General features: G+C 46.0%; 1 protein-coding gene across 2 annotated transcripts; it reads right to left on the bottom strand.

The window, feature by feature from the left end:
* Positions 1 to 5,369: 5,369 nt before the first annotated feature.
* LOC115891977 (sialic acid-binding Ig-like lectin 14) lies at positions 5,370 to 11,956 on the bottom strand. 2 transcript variants are annotated; one of them, XM_030913519.1, is made up of 7 exons: positions 11,794 to 11,956; positions 11,327 to 11,710; positions 10,852 to 11,130; positions 10,533 to 10,586; positions 8,822 to 9,079; positions 8,577 to 8,712; positions 5,370 to 5,771 (listed from the first exon to the last, which is right to left on the bottom strand). In XM_030913519.1, exons 1-7 carry the CDS (start codon positions 11,828 to 11,830, stop codon positions 5,732 to 5,734), a joined length of 1,188 nt encoding a protein of 395 aa, XP_030769379.1. In that variant the 5' UTR covers positions 11,831 to 11,956; the 3' UTR covers positions 5,370 to 5,731. The 2 variants fall into 2 exon arrangements, with proteins under 2 accessions (XP_030769379.1, XP_010374858.2); XM_010376556.2 differs by lacking the exon at positions 5,370 to 5,771 and adding an exon at positions 7,994 to 8,453.
* Positions 11,957 to 17,112: the final 5,156 nt, after the last annotated feature.

Genomic DNA, 17,112 nt, shown 5'->3' on the forward strand with positions numbered 1-17,112 from the left:
ACACTAGTCCCATTCATGAGGATGGCACCTTTATGGGTCAATCACTTCCCAAAAGGTCCCAACCTCCCTTAATACCATCATCTTGAGGTTTAAGATTTCAACATACAAATTTTGGGAAGACATACATTTCTATTGTAGCATAAATAGAGTATATCAAGAGTGAAAGCATATAGAAAAGAAGTAAATATTGTACTCTCTTTGCTACGTGTACTTACAGAACTTAAAAGAAAAATACCTGAGGTGTATAAAATTTAAATTCATGAAAAAAAATGAAGAAATTATAAAAGCAGCAAGACATAGGTAGATATTATCTTAGATGGAACCACAATAAGAAACTGATGACTGAATTGTCATGAGAAACTCACCACCCTCCAAAGTGGAATGACATCTCCAAAAGGTTAAAAGAAAAATGCAAAGCTAGAATTCTTCATTTTGGAAAATTATCCTTCAAAACGAAAGAGAAGGAGAAGTGCTTTTATTATGAAGGAGTAAGCTCCTAGCAGAGTGAACCCACCACAACAAAACAAAACAAACAAAAAACAATCCCTACAAGTTATAAGCTTTGAATGGGAAAAAAAAATCTACTTGTAAAATGGGATAAAAGAAAATAGATTCCAGATGGGAGTCAAAATTTGGGGAAGGAGACCAACAAGGAATAAATAGCTTTATTTCAATGCTAGGCCAGAGCTACAATGCAGAAATGGGCTGCTCAAATTCTAATAGAACTTCCATCTTTCTGGACTGAGAAACAAGGGATGAAGCCCAGGGCAACTAGGAACACTGAAACATGAGGTGAGAATTCTGGAAAGGAGAGAGCTAGGGAAAAGGAACTCCAGCTTCTGAGTATAAATGCCTCCATGTCTCTGACCTCAGAACCATGTATGTGTAGGGCATTCAACAAGCACTGCAGGTAAAGATGACAGAATTGCTATGAGACTTGAGCTGTCACCCATCACAGGCAAGGAATAGTCTGCAATTTGACTTGAACCAAATTATTTGCCTGCTTTAAAAAATACTCTTTAAAGTAATATAACTTGCTGCAGAGTCTCCACAATGTAACCTTAAGAACATTTAGGATCCAATCCAAAGCTACTCAACATATGAAAACACAGGAACATAGGAACTACCTGAATGTAACAACACACAGAAAAGGGGAAAAGTGAAAGGCAATACACAGAGGCCAATGCTGAGATGACCAAGTGATAGAAACAACAGACCAGGACTTTAAAGCAGCTACTATAACTATGCTCAAGGAGATAAAGGAAAACATAGTCATAATGAATAAAGACATAGGAAATCTAAGCAGTGATCTAGAACGTATTTGTTTTAAAAGAGCAAATGAAGATTTCGAAACTGAAAACTGCAGTACAGTATCTAAAATTTTCAAGGAAATGGATAACTGAAGAAAGATCCAGGGAATGTGAAGATAGATCAATGAAAATTATTCAACCTGGAAAAAAAGAGAAAAAATATTAAAACTAATAGGAAACAGAGACTCAGGGACCTGTGAGACAATATAAATACGTCTAACTATTTGTAATTGGAGTCCTGAAGGAAAAGGAAAGACAGACAACAATATTTGAATAAAACATCCAAAACACCCTAAATTTGGTAGAGACATGAAAGAAACCAAAGATTTAAAGCAATCCCTCATAAAAATAATATCCAGCCCCAACAAATGGATGAAGAAGTACTCAGTCTCATTAGTAAGTGGGTAAACTTAAGTTCACAACACTAGCAAAATACTACACACTCTCCAAATTGGAAAACTTTTAGATGTCTGAAGATGTCAAGTGCTGGTAAAGAGTGGAACACTGAAAGACAAAAATTGTTCCCATCACCATCTAATAAACTGAAGATATTCATGTGCAATGAGGATGCTGCTCATCAGACCTGATGTCTGATCCTCTTGGCAAGTAGGCTGTCTGTGGGAGAGGAAGGAATTGGTTCTGGGTTAAGGGTAATTCCTGTGCAACACTAGAGGTCCCCAGCTTCTCTTCGTTCTGGAGCCAGATTCACAGACAGAATCTCAGAGCAAAGAAGATATTTATTGTCTGAGTCCTGGGAGTGGGGATTGGAGGCCTAGGATGTCAGTTGGGGCAGGACAAGCAGTGGATGGAATAGTAAAGAAATCTGAGCCTGAGGGCATTTGGGGTGATGAGTCAGTGAGGCTGGGAAATCCTCTTGGTAACATCCCCAGTTGACCCTCTGTGTCCTGAGGAAGACAGGAGTTTATCCTGGCCTCCAAAGCTCTTCCCATCTTGGAGAGTCTCAGCATCTGCAGTGAACACAGAGCTGTGGTTGTAGGGGAGGGTCTGGACTCCCTAGGAATGAAAGAGCTATGCCAGCTGGTGTAGAACAAGGGAAGGCTACAGATTAGAAGAAAGATGACTCCCAAAGAGATTTCTCACCCCAGCAAAGTTAGTACCCAAGGTCAGGAGCCCTCCTGCTGCCCCCTCAGAGACAGAGTAAAGATGTGGAAGTAGGGGAGGGACAGGGAGGAATTGGTGCCAAGATCAAAACTCCACCCACACTACTCAAAGCTCACCCAGGACTCAGGTGATCTGCAACCAGCTCATAACATTTACCCTGCCCTGAGAGCGGGGGATGTGCTCCAGTGTGGGGCAGCTCCAGGATGTTCTGGTCTAAATGAACTTAACCAGATCCTTCCGGCCTTTTCCTGCTGCCCTGACCTAAGCTGAAAACCGAGGACTCTGCTGCTTAGTGTCATATCCATTCCCCAGCCAACAGGTTGTGCCTCTCCCAGGGCATGGAGGTCCTGCAATGACAGTGACTCACAGGCCATGCTCAACAGTGTGGTTCTCTCTGTGGTTGCCTCAGCTCCAAGAAATGGCACCTGAACAGTTAGGCTGTTTTGATCTCCTGGAGAACCAAAGTGAAGGTAAGCATTAAAGTACAGGGCATCTCAGGCCCCCAGGTGGAGAGGATAGGTGTTATTCAAGAGAAATTGAGGGTCATGTTCTCACCACAGTTTCTGGCTGGTTACTCTCCATAGCATGAATAGCAGAGGGTCCTCTTGAAGCTGGGCTTTGATGCTTCCTCCAGTCCCCATCTTCTTGCTGTCTCCTTGAGAAGACTTATACCTGTCAGTCTCACAGCAAGGCTCTTATGTCCCAGGGTACATCTCATATGAGAACTCCAAGTACCTCTCAGTTCCACCTACTTCAACAACCTGAGAGATTCTAGTTCTCAGGGAACTGTTGATTTGAGGGTCTCTAAGAAGTTAGAATCAACTTGGACTTTATTTTGTATATTTGGATCTAGAGTCATTTATAACCACTAGAAAAAAAAGATTGAATTAGCTGCTCATGTTTATTAGAAGTTTGTCCCAGACCATTAGCTTAATTGCAGTCAGTCTTGGAATTCCAGGTGTAGGAGATGGCATGGAGCATGAGGTCACACAGATCCTCCTATTCCATGAAAGAATCTACACCTCTTCTACAGGACAGGCAGAGACCACCAGCAGCTCCAACTCAATCTCCACTTGCATTCCTCACCCCCATTCTCTGCCCCCCCATTCCACTCAATAGTAAGAACTTATTGTCAAACGATAGTAAGAAAATATTAAAAACAATCAGATATGTGAAATATACAACTGATTACTTTCAATGAAGTGACAATAATGATGAAGATGATATAACAAAAGGAACTGTAAATCAGAAGACAATAGAGTGATATCTCTAACCTATCATCCCGATTTCCATACCCAAAGAATTCTTCAAAAATTAAATTAAAATAATATTTCATGTTTTAAAAAAACTTAACACAGCTGAACTCCAGTAGACTTGCAGTATAAACAAAAGTAAGTTCTTCAGTCTAAAAAGAAATAATTTTTGACAGAAGTCCTGAATTTCATGAGCGAATCATAACCATGTAGGTGATTTTTAACAGTTGTCATTGTTGAAATCAAACTATAATGTTCTATGAAGTTGATAACATTTACAGGTGTAAAATATAGGATAACAACAAAAATGGTGGGAGGAATGGTATATGTATCTGAAGATATAGTTGTTCGTATTATTCAAGAGATAAAAATACTGATGCAAGAAAGATTGCAATATGCCAAGGATGCATATTTTAATAACCAGGCAACTATAAAAGAAAGTAATAAAAGGCAAATAAAAATTAAGAGGAGAAGACCGGGCGTGGTGGTTCATGCCTGTAATCCCAGTACTTTGGGAGGCCGAGGTGGGTGGATCACGAGGTCAGGAGTTCGTTAGAGACCAGCCTGACCAACATGGTGAAACCCTATCTCTACTAAAAAATACAAAAATTAGCCAGGTGTGGTAGCACTCACCTGTAATCCCAGCTACTCAGGAGGCTGAGGCAGGAGAATCATTTGAACCTGGGAGGCGGAGGTTGCAGTGAACCAAGATCATGCCACTGCACTCCAACCTGGCGACAGAGCGTGACTCCATCTCAAAAAAAAAAAAAAAAAAAGTGAATTTTATGGTATGCAAATTATATCTCAATGGAGCCGTTAAAAAAACCGCAGTCGATATGGCCAGTTACAGTGGCTCATGCCTGTAATCCCCAGCACTTTGGGATACTAAGGTGGAGGGCTCACTTGAGCCCAAGAATTCAAGGTTTCCGTGAGCTATGCACGCCAACCTGAGCTACAGAGCAAAACCTTGTCTCAGAAACAAAGAAATCACAGTAAATAAATTGAAACAGAATACTAAAATATGTTTGAATAATCCCAAAACAGGGCAGGAAAATGGTAGAAATAAATAAGATAAAATAAAATAAATAATAAAAAAGAAAAATAGGAGTAATAAAATGGTACACCTAAATTCAAGCATATCAATAATAACATTAAATGCAAATACTCTAAAAATTTTAGAGATTGTCAGAATGAGTTAAAATTGAAAGTGTGACCCATATATATGCTTTCTAAAATGTTCACCTCAAATATAATGAGGTGAGGCTAGGACTTAAAGGGTGTAAAAATGCATACTATGCCAACACCAGTCAAAGAAAACTGGAATAGCCATGTTAATAGCAGACAAAGTACACTTAAGAGCAAAGAAAATGACCAAGAACAAAAAGTGATGTTACATAATGTAAAACAGTTGATTCAGCCAACTGTGGAGGCAGGTGGATCACCTGAAGTGAGGAGTTCATGACCAGCCTGACTAACATGGTGAAACCTTGTCTCTACCAAGTACAAAAAAATTAGCCAGGCGTGGTGGTCCATGCCTGTAATCCGAGCTACTTGGTAGGCTGAGACAGGAAAATCATTTGTACCTGGGAGGCGGAGTTTGCAGTGAGCCAAGATCGCGCCATTGCACACCAGCCTAGGCAACAAAAGTGAAACTCCATCTCAAAAAAAAAAAAATTTTTTTTAAGTTGATTCTTTAAGAAGACATAAGAATTCTTAATATGTATGCACCTAACGACAGAGTTTCAAAATACATGACACAAAACTGATTGAACTGAAAGGAGAAACTGAAAAATCCAACATTATGATCAGAGACTCCAACATTCCTCTCTCAGTAATAGACGGAGCTAGTAGACAAAAAAGTTACCGGATATAAAAGTGAACACCATCAAGCAACTATGTCTAATTGCCATTTAACATTTGTCCCATACCAGGGCAATGCACATTCTTTCCAAGCACACGGGGAGCATTCACCAAGATAGACCAGTGTCACAAGACAAACTTAACCAATATAAAAGACTCTCACCGTGGGTGAAAGTGAAAATTAGTTCAGCCATTGTGGAAGACAGTGTGGCGATTCCTCAAAGACCTAAACACAGAAATACCATTCGACTCAGCAATCCCGTTACTGGGTATATACTCAAAGGAATATAAATCATTCTGTTACAAAGACACATGCACACATATGTTCATTGCACACTATTAACAATAGCAATGGCGTGGAATCAATCTAAACACCTATCAATGGTAGACTGGATAGAGAAAATGTGGTACATATACACGGTGGAATACTATGCAGCCATAAAAAAGAATGAGATTATGTCCTTTGCAGGGACATGGGTAGAGCTGGAGACCATTATCCTCAGCAAACTAACACAGGAACAGAAAACCAAATACCATATGTTCTCACTTATAAGTGAGAGCTAAATGATGAGAACACATGGATACATAGAGGTGAACAACACACACTGGGGCCTTTCAAAGGGTGGAAGGTGGGAGGAGGGAGAGGATCCAGAAAATGACTAATGGGTACTAGGCTTAATATCTGGGTGATGCAATAATCTGTACAACAAACTCCTATGACACTTTACCTATGTAACAAACCTGCACTTGTACCACCTGAACTTAAAAGTTAAAAAAAAATCATATCAAGCATGTGTATTTATTAAAATGGAACTAAAAACTCTGTCGCAAAAAAAAAAATTAGTAACAATGTGTTTAAAATAAAACACCATTTTTGGGCCGGGCGCGGTGGCTCAAGCCTGTAATCCCAGCACTTTGGGAGGCCAAGACAGGTGGATCGCGAGGTCAGGAGATCGAGACCATCCTGGCTAACACGGCGAAACCCCGTCTCTACTAAAAAATACAAAAAACTAGCCGGGCGAATTGGCGGGCGCCTGTAGTCCCAGCTACTCGGGAGGCTGAGGCAGGAGAATGGCGTAAACCCGGGAGGCGGAGCTTGCAGTGAGCTGAGATCTGGCTACTGCACTCCAGCCTGGGTGACAGAGCGAGACTCCATCTCAAAAAAAATAATAATAAATAAATTTTAAAAATAAATAAATAAAACACCATTTTTAAATAATGTGTTTAAAAATAAAAAAACAGTAAAATCTGTAATCACTTAGAAATTAAACAACACACTTCTAAACAATCCATAGATTAAAAAAAAATCTCAGGGGAAAGAAGGAAATATTTTGAACTAATATAAAAATATAACATAACAAAATTTTTGTGGTGCAGCAAAAGTGGTGATTAAAGGGAAAATGCAGAACCAGTGGATACAGAAGCCTGACTGCATAATATTCAAAGCAAAAAACCCACCAAAACCAAAAATGAGCTGTTGATGATACGTGTAACAACATGGATAAACCAGGAAAACCATACTGAAAATGAAAGTAGACCCTAAAGCATATATAATGTTTGATTCCAGCTATATGATGCACAGAACCTGACAATATAGATGGATATAGACAGAAGGAGAATCACTTGAACCTGGGAGGCGGAAGTTGCAGTGAGCTGAGATTTTGCCATTGCACTCCAGCCTGAGCAACAAGACAGAAACTCTGTCGCAAAAAAAAAAAAAAAAAAAAAAAAAAAAAGACATAATTTTTGTCTACAAACTCTCACAGAGGCATTAAAGAGTAAAATCGATTATGTTGCATTGTTTTATAAAAGTTTTACTTATTTTATAATAATTGTATTATATAATAATCACAGTGAGGTAGAGTTTTAACTGGAAAACAAATGCTGCCTGTCTGTGCCTATATGGATAAGGAAGTTGAGGAGACCAGAAATTCAAGTGTTAAGAAGGTAACTTTTGGTGGCCAGGCACAGTGGCTCATGCCTGTAATCTCAGCACTTTGGAAGTCCAACGCAGTGGATTGCTTGAGGTCAGGAGTTCAAGACCAACCTGGCCAACATGGTAAAACCCCATCTCCACTAACATACAAAAAAAAAAAAAAAAAAAAATTGGCGGGGCACCGTGGCTCATGCCTGTAATCCCAGGACTTTGGGAGGCCAAGGCGGGTGGATCACAAGGTCAGGAGATTGAGACCATCCTGGCTAATACGGTGAAACCCTGTCTCTACTAAAAATACAAAAAATTAGCCAGGTGTGGTGGCGGGCGCCTGTAATCCCAGCTACTGGGGAGGCTGAGGCAGGAGAATGGCGTGAACCCAAGAGGCAGAACTTGCAGTGAGCCGAGATCGTGCCACTGCACTCCAGCCTGGGTGACAGAGCGAGACTCCACCTCAAAAAAACCAAAAAAAAGCTGGGTGTGTTGGCAGGCACCTGTAATCCCAGCTACTAGGGAGGCTGAGGCAGGAGAATTGCTTGAACCCCAGAGGTGGAGGTTGCAGTGAACGGAGGTTGTGCCATTGCACTCCAGCCTGGGCAACAGAGCGAGACTCTGTCTCAAAAAAAAAAAAAAGGCTAGTTTTGAGTATTGGGGGTATAAGACCGAAAGTACGTTCCCTTCACAGGGCTGGAGATGGAGGATGGAGGGGGAAGAGAAGGGGGGGTGGGGAAGGGGGGGTGCAGATGGGGATGCAGGTGTGGTGGGGCAAGACTCACAAGCAGAGGGGGATAAGTAGACGGGTCTGGGGCAGAAAGGAAAAGAAGGGTAGTCAGTGGGATGTGAGCCTCCAGAAAGAAGCTGACAGTGATGTCCTGCGTCTGTCCCGCAGGGCTGGGTATCCACACCTCGGTTCTGTCTTGAGCAGGAGGGGCTCAGCCTGGCCTCTCAGCCCTGCTCCCCTGGGGGCCTCCACACCTAAAGAGCCAACACGGGCCTCAGATCAGCACCAGCCACTTCAGTTCTGATTTCAGGTGGGGCAGCACAGCTCAGCCCCACCTGGAACTCAGGAGCTTCCTGGAGACAGGCAGGCCTGCTCACCTGGTATAGTAGATCCAGGTAAGGCCGTAGGTGAGGAGGAAGCCAGCCCCCATGAGAGCCCCCCTGATCAGGGTGAGGACGAGGGGCCAGGAGCCCTCCTGTTTCTCGGTTACACATATGCAGGAAGAGGAGCTTCCTGGGGGAAAGGAGAAGAAGGTAAAGTGCTGTTCCCAGGCCTCAGTCCCTCCCACCAACCTGAATACCTCACCAGGTTGTCCACCCTCAGCACCTGTCCTGCAACTCACTCTGCACAGAAAGGATGAGGGACAGGTGCTGGGAGCCCAGCGGGTGCTGAACCCGGCACGTGAATTCCCCTCCCTCTCTAGCCCCTATGTTGGGCAGCTCCAGGATCCCAGACATTGAGGTCTGGGAGGGATTCAGGGCTTTTCCATCCCGGAACCAGCTCAGTGAGGCAGGGGGGTTGCTGTCAGCTGTGCAGGTGAGGAACAGGGACTGGCCCTCCAGGATGGGCACCGACATGCCATTGCTCAGGATCCGCAGGGCTGGGAAAGAGATACACAGCCAGGTGAGTGGAGCTGGGAGGCCCAATTCTCCCTCACTCCTCCCATGAGCTGTAAGAAGAAAGACAAGACTGTGTGGTGAGTGCTGAGGATGGACTAGTCATGCGTGAAGGGGTGAGGACTTGGTGATCAGGTCAGGCTATCAGAAAGAAGGTAGCTGAGCTGAGAAAAGATGGATGAGGGGGAGTTCTCACATTAAGAAGAAGTGGATGGACAGCTCAGGTGCAGATGTGCCAAGAACTGAGAGAAGAAGATGAGGAAAGAGGCTCCTATATCTGCAACCTGGCAGGGAGGACCCAGAGCTCCCAAGACACAATAATGGAGGTAGAGGAAGCAGGTTCACATCTTTTGGAGCCTTGGGTGCCAGGTTGAGGGCCTTGGGCTTTATCCTGGAAAGCAGTAGGGGGCTGTGAGCAAGGGAAACAGAGTTAGCGCTGGATCTAGAAAGATCCTGCTGGAGCCAAGGAGGTCCCGGACCAGAGGGAAGTGGGATGGGAGGCAGGGAGGCAGGGAGGCTGGGAGGAGGTTGGGACAATGGGCCAGGGTTGAGCATGAGACTTGATCTGGGCCTGGAACCAAGGGGATGAGGAGGGAAGTGATAATTGGTGAAGTAAACATGTCAAGACTTGCGGACTCATGGAGCAGCTGATGAGAAAGGGTGCTGTCCAGAGCGATGTCCAGAACAGCCCTGGTATGAACAGGGAAGGAGGAGCTGAGAAGCATCCGAGGGAGGTGGCTAAATGTGCAGATCTGTGCCTCAGAGAAAGGGCTGGATATAAAGTTGTGGGAGGCATCAGGACAGGGTCAAGGAAAAATCGGATCACTCAGGAATGTGGAGGGAAAGAACAGGGTTCTGAGACAGAGCTATGGGAGGTGGGAAAGTCGAAGGCTCCCGAAAAGGATGATGCGATAGAGATGAAGCAGGGCGTGCGTCAGAGGACATGGGGACAGGCAGAAATTCAAGAAAAGGGAACAGCATGTTCTGAGTACTCAAATTCACAGACACAGAAAAGTAGAATGGTGACTGCATGGTGGCAGGAGGGAGAAGTGGAAAGTGGCTGTTTGGTGAGTACAAAGTTTCAGTTTTGCAAGATAAAAGGAGCTCTGCAGTTTGGTTTCGCAACAATGTGAACACACTTAACGCTGCTGAACTGTACTCTTTAAAATGGCTGAGAAGACAAATTCTGTGCTGTGTGTATTTTCTCACAATGAAAAAATACATTTGAAAAAGGGAGCAGAGAAAAGGGAGAAGCTAAAAGCAATACTAGGTCTGTTCGTGCAAGATCTTAGTGACCGGGATGGCGGGGGGCTGGGAGCAGGAGGGACCCAGACCACAGGGTCTTAGGGGTGAGGGAGGGTCTCCTCTCCCAGTGCTGAACCCTGAGCTGATAGAAGGCTCCCATCACAGCCCCAGAGGGAAGACGATCTTTCCTACCTGTGCCTGTGCCATTTCTGAAGAAGATGCTGATGGTGAGATTCTGGGGAGCATCTGGGATAGAAAGATACAACCCCGGCTTCAGAGGTGACAAGTGGGAGGGGCGTGGGCCTGGGAGGTACCCAAGGAGGGGCCACAGAAACCCACCAGGTGGGGATGGCTGTCCTTCCTGCCCACACACGAATTTTCCCTGGTTATCATTCTCTTTCTCTCTCTCTCTTCTACACACACACACACACACACACACACACACACACACACACACACACCTTACTCCCACTGCCCTTGGGGACCCAGCTGTGTCCCCAGCAACACTCACAGGAGACATTGAGCTGGACAGTTCTCTCCGTGGTCACCTGAGCTCCTCGGCGTTTCACCTGACAGGTGAGGTTGGTGCCATGGTCCTCGGGCCTCGGGGTGAGGGTGAGCTCCGAGGAGCGGGTGGTTTCGGGGTCCAGGGGGCTGAGGGCATCCCCCGTCCAGGAGAATGTGAGAGGTCGTCCCACTTCACAGGATCCTGGAAGGCTGCAGCTCAGCCTTGTGAGGCGGCCGGACTCCAGAGGCTCCAGAAAGTGGACATCGGGTTTCTCTGTCAGGGCTGAGGAGGAGACAGGGAGATACCTGGGCCCCAGGGGCCTGAAGACGTACGGTGTGACCCCGAGAGTGGCCAGGCCTCAGGCCCCGACCTGCCCCAAGTCCTACACCTCCTCCAACCGCCCCTGCCCAGGTCCTGTCCCTGTTCTCACACGGGAGTCTCCACGTCCCAGGGTCCTCTCCAAGGGCCCCCGCCATACCTGTCACCTCCAAGTTCAGCTTATTCCGTACGTAGGTATGTTTTACATCCCTTCCTCTCTCCACGCGAAAAGAATAGCTTCCCGCGTCCCCCATTCTGGCATCTCCGATGCTCAAGGAGCAGTTCTTGTTCCTGACATCCCCAAGGAGGCGGAATCGGCCCTGGGTCTCTGACTTCACTTTTCTGCCTGGGTTGTTTGTGGCCACAGGCTCATCATAGTATGGGCTCTTCTCGTTCAGGAACCAGTAGATGTAGAGTGGGGGAGGGGAGTACCAGGCATTCCAGGGGTAAGAGAAGGAGCAGGGCACGAGGACGCACAGACCCTCCTGCACCGTCACCGACTTCTGCACTTGCAGCTCATACCCTGGCTCCTCCTGCAGGGACCCTGGCGGGGCACAGAGGCTCAGCTGCAGCTCCAGCCCCACCTTCTCACCCCCGTACCTGTCCCTCCTCCCTCAGCTCACTCACCCCCCCACAGCAGGGGCAGCAGCAGCAGGGGCAGCATGTCTCCATCCGCCAGGGCCCCAGCCCGGTCCCAGGTCCCTCTGTCAGGGAAGGAAATGCCCCAAATGTGGGGTGGGGCTGAAGAAGCCCCGACAGGAAGCCGGAGGGTGAGTGAGAGCTCTGGCAGTGCACAGAAGGAGAACTTGGGCATCACGTGCTGTCGGATTGAGACCGGGGCTGGGAAGCCATCCTGCTCCCACCCCCACTGGACGCCGCAGGTGAAGATACTGACGCCCCCCGAGGGGCTTGTCCAGACTTGTAAGTCTAGACTCCTGGGGTCACCAGGTCCCATAGCTGCAGCATTTTCCTTGTGCACTTTTGTCTACACAGGAAGGAGAACACCACCTGGCCAGCTCCCTGGGAATCAGGGCCTCGGGATCGTCAGCGAGATGAGAGAATAAATTCTTTATGACATGATAGGAGCTGTGGTGAGGGAAGTACAGGCTGGGGGTTTCAGGTGGGGAAGACTTTCCTCTTTCCAGAAGGAAGGCGAGTTCTCAGGGACAAACACATCAGGTGGACATGACCGGGTCCTTAGCAGTCAAGAGAGATGTGGTCCCCACACCCTTGGATTTGGGTCCCTGATCTCATCATTGTCCTTGTCCCAGGCAGCATCAGACTCCAGCCCTGGTGTTGACAGCCAGGTGAGGCTTGAGAGCTGGGCATTGGAAATGTGGAAGTTGAGAACATGGAATACCAAGTGTGAACCCAGACCCCTCACCTACCGGCTGTTGAACTTTACAAAAGTTGCCTACCCTCTCTGTGCCTCAGTTTGCTCAGCTGAAAAATGCAGACCATAATAGAATTGCTGTGTGGGGATTTAGTGAGGTCTCATGTGTAAAGTGCTTAGGACAGTGCCTGGCCCTGAGAATTCCCTCATCCAACTGATGCTTCATGGGTACCCATGGTGCACCAGGCCCCCTGTTTTAGGAGCTGGAGATACAGCAAAGGATAAACCCTTGGGATGAAAAGGTAAGTCAAAAATCCCAGTGGAGGCTCCTCTGAGCACACTGCCTATGGGTACCCCTGCTCCACGAAGAGCAGTAAAAAAAGAAAAAATAATAAAAATAATAATAAATCCTAGTGGGAAGACAAACATTTAATACGAAATTAAAATACACAGTCTGCTAAAGAATGATATATTTTAAGAAAAAATAAAAACAGGAACACAAAAGAGGAATCAGTGAGGACTGATTTTTTTTTTTTTTTTTTTTTCTGAGATGGAGTTTCGCTCTTGTTACCCAGGCTGGAGTGCAATGGCATGATCTCAGCTCACCACAACCTCCGCCTCCCGGGTTCAAGTGATTCTCCTGCCTCAGCCTCTCAAGTAGCTGGGATTACAGGCATGCGCTACCATACCTGGCTAATTTTGTATTTTTAGTAGAGATGGGGTTTCTCATGTTGGTCAGACTGGTCTCGAACTCCCGACCTCAGGTGATCTGCCACCACTTGGCCTCCCAAAGTACTGGGATTACAGGTGTGATGATAAAATTTTTTACAACAGGGCTTGGGGAGCCACTTGGAAGAGATGACATTTGAGTAAAGATGCGAAGGGTGTGTGGGAATTAGTCCACTGGTATCCATTCCAGGGGAACGGGACATTTAAAAGTCCCAAGGTAGGAACACACGTGGTGTGCTTGGAAAATAGCCATATGCCAGCATGGAGGGGTGATCAGTGGGGAAGATGGTAGGAGGGTAGGTCTGGGAGGTGTCCTGGGTCTGATCATGAAGAAATTTGGGGGCTCTCATAAGAACTTCACTTTTTTCTTGTCCAGCTGGTACCATGGAGGGTGGCAAAGAGAGGAAGAAAGAAGAAGAAGAAAGAAGAAAGAAGAAGAAGAGGAAGAAGAAGAAGAAGAAGAAGAAGAAGAAGAAGAAGAAGAAGAAGAGGAAGAAGAGGAGGAGGAGGAGGAGGAGGAAGAGAAAGAAAGAAAGAAAGAAAGAAAGAAAGAAAGAAAGAAAGAAAGAAAGAAAGAAAGAAAGAAAGAAAGAAAGAAAGAAAGAAAGAAGAAAGAAGGAAGGGGGAGGAGGAGAAGGAAGAGGAAGAGGAGGTTCCTGCTGTACCAGAAACCCTTAAGAAAAAGTGAAGGAATTTCACAGAGCTGAAGATCAAGGCCTGAGAAGGAAGTTTGCCCAAAAGATGCTTCAAAAGACAAGAAGGAAGCTTTTCTAGCAAAAAGCGAAGCACTATCACAAGGAATATAGGCAGATGGACAGAACTAAAATTTGAATGCAAGGAAGGCAAGAAAAGCTGGCAACTTCTATGCACCTGCAGAACCCAAATTGGCCTTTGTCATCAGGATCAGAGGTGTCAAGGTGGGAGCCCAAAGGTCCGAAAGGTGTCGCAGCTCCTTTGCCGTCGTCAGCTCTCGAATGGAAACTTTGTGAAGCTCAACAAAGCATCAATTAACAGGCTGAGGATTGCAGAACCACATTTTGCATGGGGGTACCCAAACCTGAAGTCAGTAAATGAATTAATCTACAAGCATGGTTATGACAAAATCAATAAGAAGCAAATTGCTTTGACAGATAACACTTCGATTGCTTGACAAATATGTAAAGATAGCATCATCTGCTATATGAGGATCTGATTCTTGGGACCTGTACGGCTGGAAAATGATTTGAAGAAGAAATAACTTTCTGTGGCCCTTCAAATTATCCTCTCCCCAAGGTAGAATGAGGAAAGAGACAACCCATTTTGTAGAAGGTGGAGATGCTGGCAACAAGGAGGACCAGATCAACAGGCTTCTTAGAAGAATGAACTAGGGTGTCTATCATGATTATTTTACTGATCTGGTCAGTTACTAAACAGTACCCACGTTCAAATTGAAAAGAAAAACTTGACTTTTGCTGAGTGTATTACCCAGGGTTCTCCAGAGAAACAGAATCAATGGGGTGTGTGTGTGTGTGTGTGTGTTTATTATAAAGAATTGACTCACATAATTATGGAAGCAGACAAGTCCCAAGATCCTTAGTCAGCAGGCTGGAGACCTGGGAGAACTGATGGTGTAGCTCCAGTACACAAGCTTCCAGGCTGGAGATCCAGGAAAAGCCAAAGTTTCAGCTCGAGTCCAAAGGCAGGAGGAAACTCAGATCCCAGCTTGCAGGTAATCAGGCAAAAGGAGTTCCCCTTACTCATGGGAGGGCCAGGCTTTTTGCTCTATCCAGGCCTCCAACTGATTGGTCAAGGCTCACCCACCCTGAGGAGGGCAATCCACTTTACTGATTTAAATGTGAACCTCATCCCAAAACACCCTCACAGGAACACCCGGAATAGTATTTGAGCAAATACCAGGGCACTTTATGGCCCTGTCAAGTGGAGACCTAAAACTAACCATCACCCTGAGCGAATTGTGAAGACAGGGGTTGAACAGAGAAGGGGCAGGATTTTATGTGTTTTCACCTGATCACTCTGCTTGCTTTCCTGAGACTAGACTCTGCTCAGCTGTTGCAATGCTTGGGATGTGAGAGGAGGGTGCTCAGGTCTGCAAGGACACAGTGGAGGTGGTGAGAAGCGTGGGAATTAAGCGTTTGTCAACAGATTGGATACACATGGGAAGAGAAAGGAAAGGGCCACAGATAATGTCCGTGTTTTTGACCTGAGCTGTTGCAGGCTTGAAGCTGCCATTGAGAGAAGAGGAAAAGACTTCAAGAGAAGAATTGGGAGCGCAGCTTGGGGCTTGGTGGGTTAGATGCGCATTAGACATACAAGTGGAGGTGGAAGGAAATGGGTTAGATCTGTTGGTCTGGAATTTAGGAAAAATAGGAGAAAGTTCTGGCTGGAGACAAAAGTGGGGTCATTCGTGTTCAAAGAGTGTCTGTAGTCATGAGCCTGAGTGACATCACAAAGGGCATGAGTTTATTTATTTATTTATTTATTTATTTAAGACATGGTCTAGCTGTCACCCAGGCTGGAGTGCAGTGGTGCAGTCATAGCTCACTGCAGCCTCAACCTCCCAGGCTCAAGCAATCCTCTCACCTCAGCCACTTGAGTAGCTGGGACTACATGTGCATGCCACTATGCCTGGCTAATTTTTTTTTAAAGTAGAGACGAAGGTTCCACTTGTGACCCAGGTTGGTCTTGAACTCCTGGGCTCCAGTGGTCCTCCTGCCTTGGCCTCCCAAAGTGCTGGGATTATAGGTGTGAGCCACCATGCCCAGCCAGGGCATGAGTTTAAACAAAAAAGGGACAGAGACCGTCTTCAGGGCTTCCGTGATCTGGATATCAGACCCACTTTCCCGCTGAAAATAACTAAAAATACAGGGAAGATAATTAATGCAAATCTTCTTAAAACCATGGAAGGGCTGACAAGAGAGAGAAGAATTTACAGTCAAAACTGCAGGAGATGGTGGGAACCAAGAGAGGGAAGCAGAGCACCAAAATCACAGGTGCCCTCCAGGAATTTTGAATGTGGGGAACTTGAATTTGGGGTTTTCTAGACCTGAGGATCAGAGTCAGACTATGCACGAGGTGTAGGGGAAGTGCAGCGTTCGTGCTCACTCTCTCTTTCTGCACGCTCCCAGGCTCCTTCTAGGGGAATGAAACTCAAGTGCAGCCAACCCCACCCTCTGGCCGCTGCCCCAGTCCATGGCAGGGAGGCCAGAAGCATCTCTAGGCAGGAGGAGATCCGAGTCCCTGCCCTGGAATCACCTCATTCTCTAATTCCATACTCTGATTCATCTATTAGGAGCAGGAACGCAGAAGAGATGGGTGAGCGAGAAGGCAGTTGCATTCAGAAGATACAACACGTAGACACAAGCACTCTGATTCAGTGAAAGAGGAAGTTTCCCCATGATATCGCCAGCCTGGGTCCCCAGTCACCCTTCTGAGAGTATCTGAGTTGATGTGGACATACCAACACAACATTATGCTCTTGGCGTCAGATCTCCAGCTCCAATGCTGAGTCCAATGTATAAATCTTGTAACCCTTGACAGACTTGACCTCATCTTCACTTCCTCCTCTACACTTTTGGGTTTTCCAAGTTTGAGAGAAAGGCAGAGGTCTCCGATGGCTCTGTTTTCCTATGCAGTGGAGTTATTGTTTGTTTGCTTGCTTATTTGTTGACTGCCCACAACCCGGTTCTTCGTCCATAGCCCTATTAGATTTTCCTTCGGAGAACTACCATTGTCAGCCCCACCCCTCGCTTCAGTGGGGAGTCTGTGAATTGTGCAGGGAGCACTGACAAATGAACATAGATCATCACCGACAATGCTGCAGCCAATTTTACAAACAAGCCCATGTCCAATTTCCTCTAAAGAATTTAAGTTCCAGGATTTTTGCC

The sequence above is a fragment of the Rhinopithecus roxellana genome, chromosome 12 (genome assembly GCF_007565055.1).
Source record: "Rhinopithecus roxellana isolate Shanxi Qingling chromosome 12, ASM756505v1, whole genome shotgun sequence".
In the NCBI taxonomy this organism is placed as follows: domain Eukaryota; kingdom Metazoa; phylum Chordata; class Mammalia; order Primates; family Cercopithecidae; genus Rhinopithecus; species Rhinopithecus roxellana.

Excerpts from the sequence above, each read along its gene's own strand:
- LOC115891977 (XM_010376556.2), bottom strand. The coding sequence starts at position 11,830 with ATGCTGCCCCTGCTGCTGCTGCCCCTGCTGTGGGGGG. Across the intron at positions 11,711-11,793 it reads GCTGCCCCTGCTGTGGGGGG|GGTCCCTGCAGGAGGAGCCA; the intron begins GTGAGTGAGCTG and ends GTGCCCCGCCAG. Across the intron at positions 10,587-10,851 it reads TGTCCAGCTCAATGTCTCCT|ATGCTCCCCAGAATCTCACC; the intron begins GTGAGTGTTGCT and ends TTTCTATCCCAG.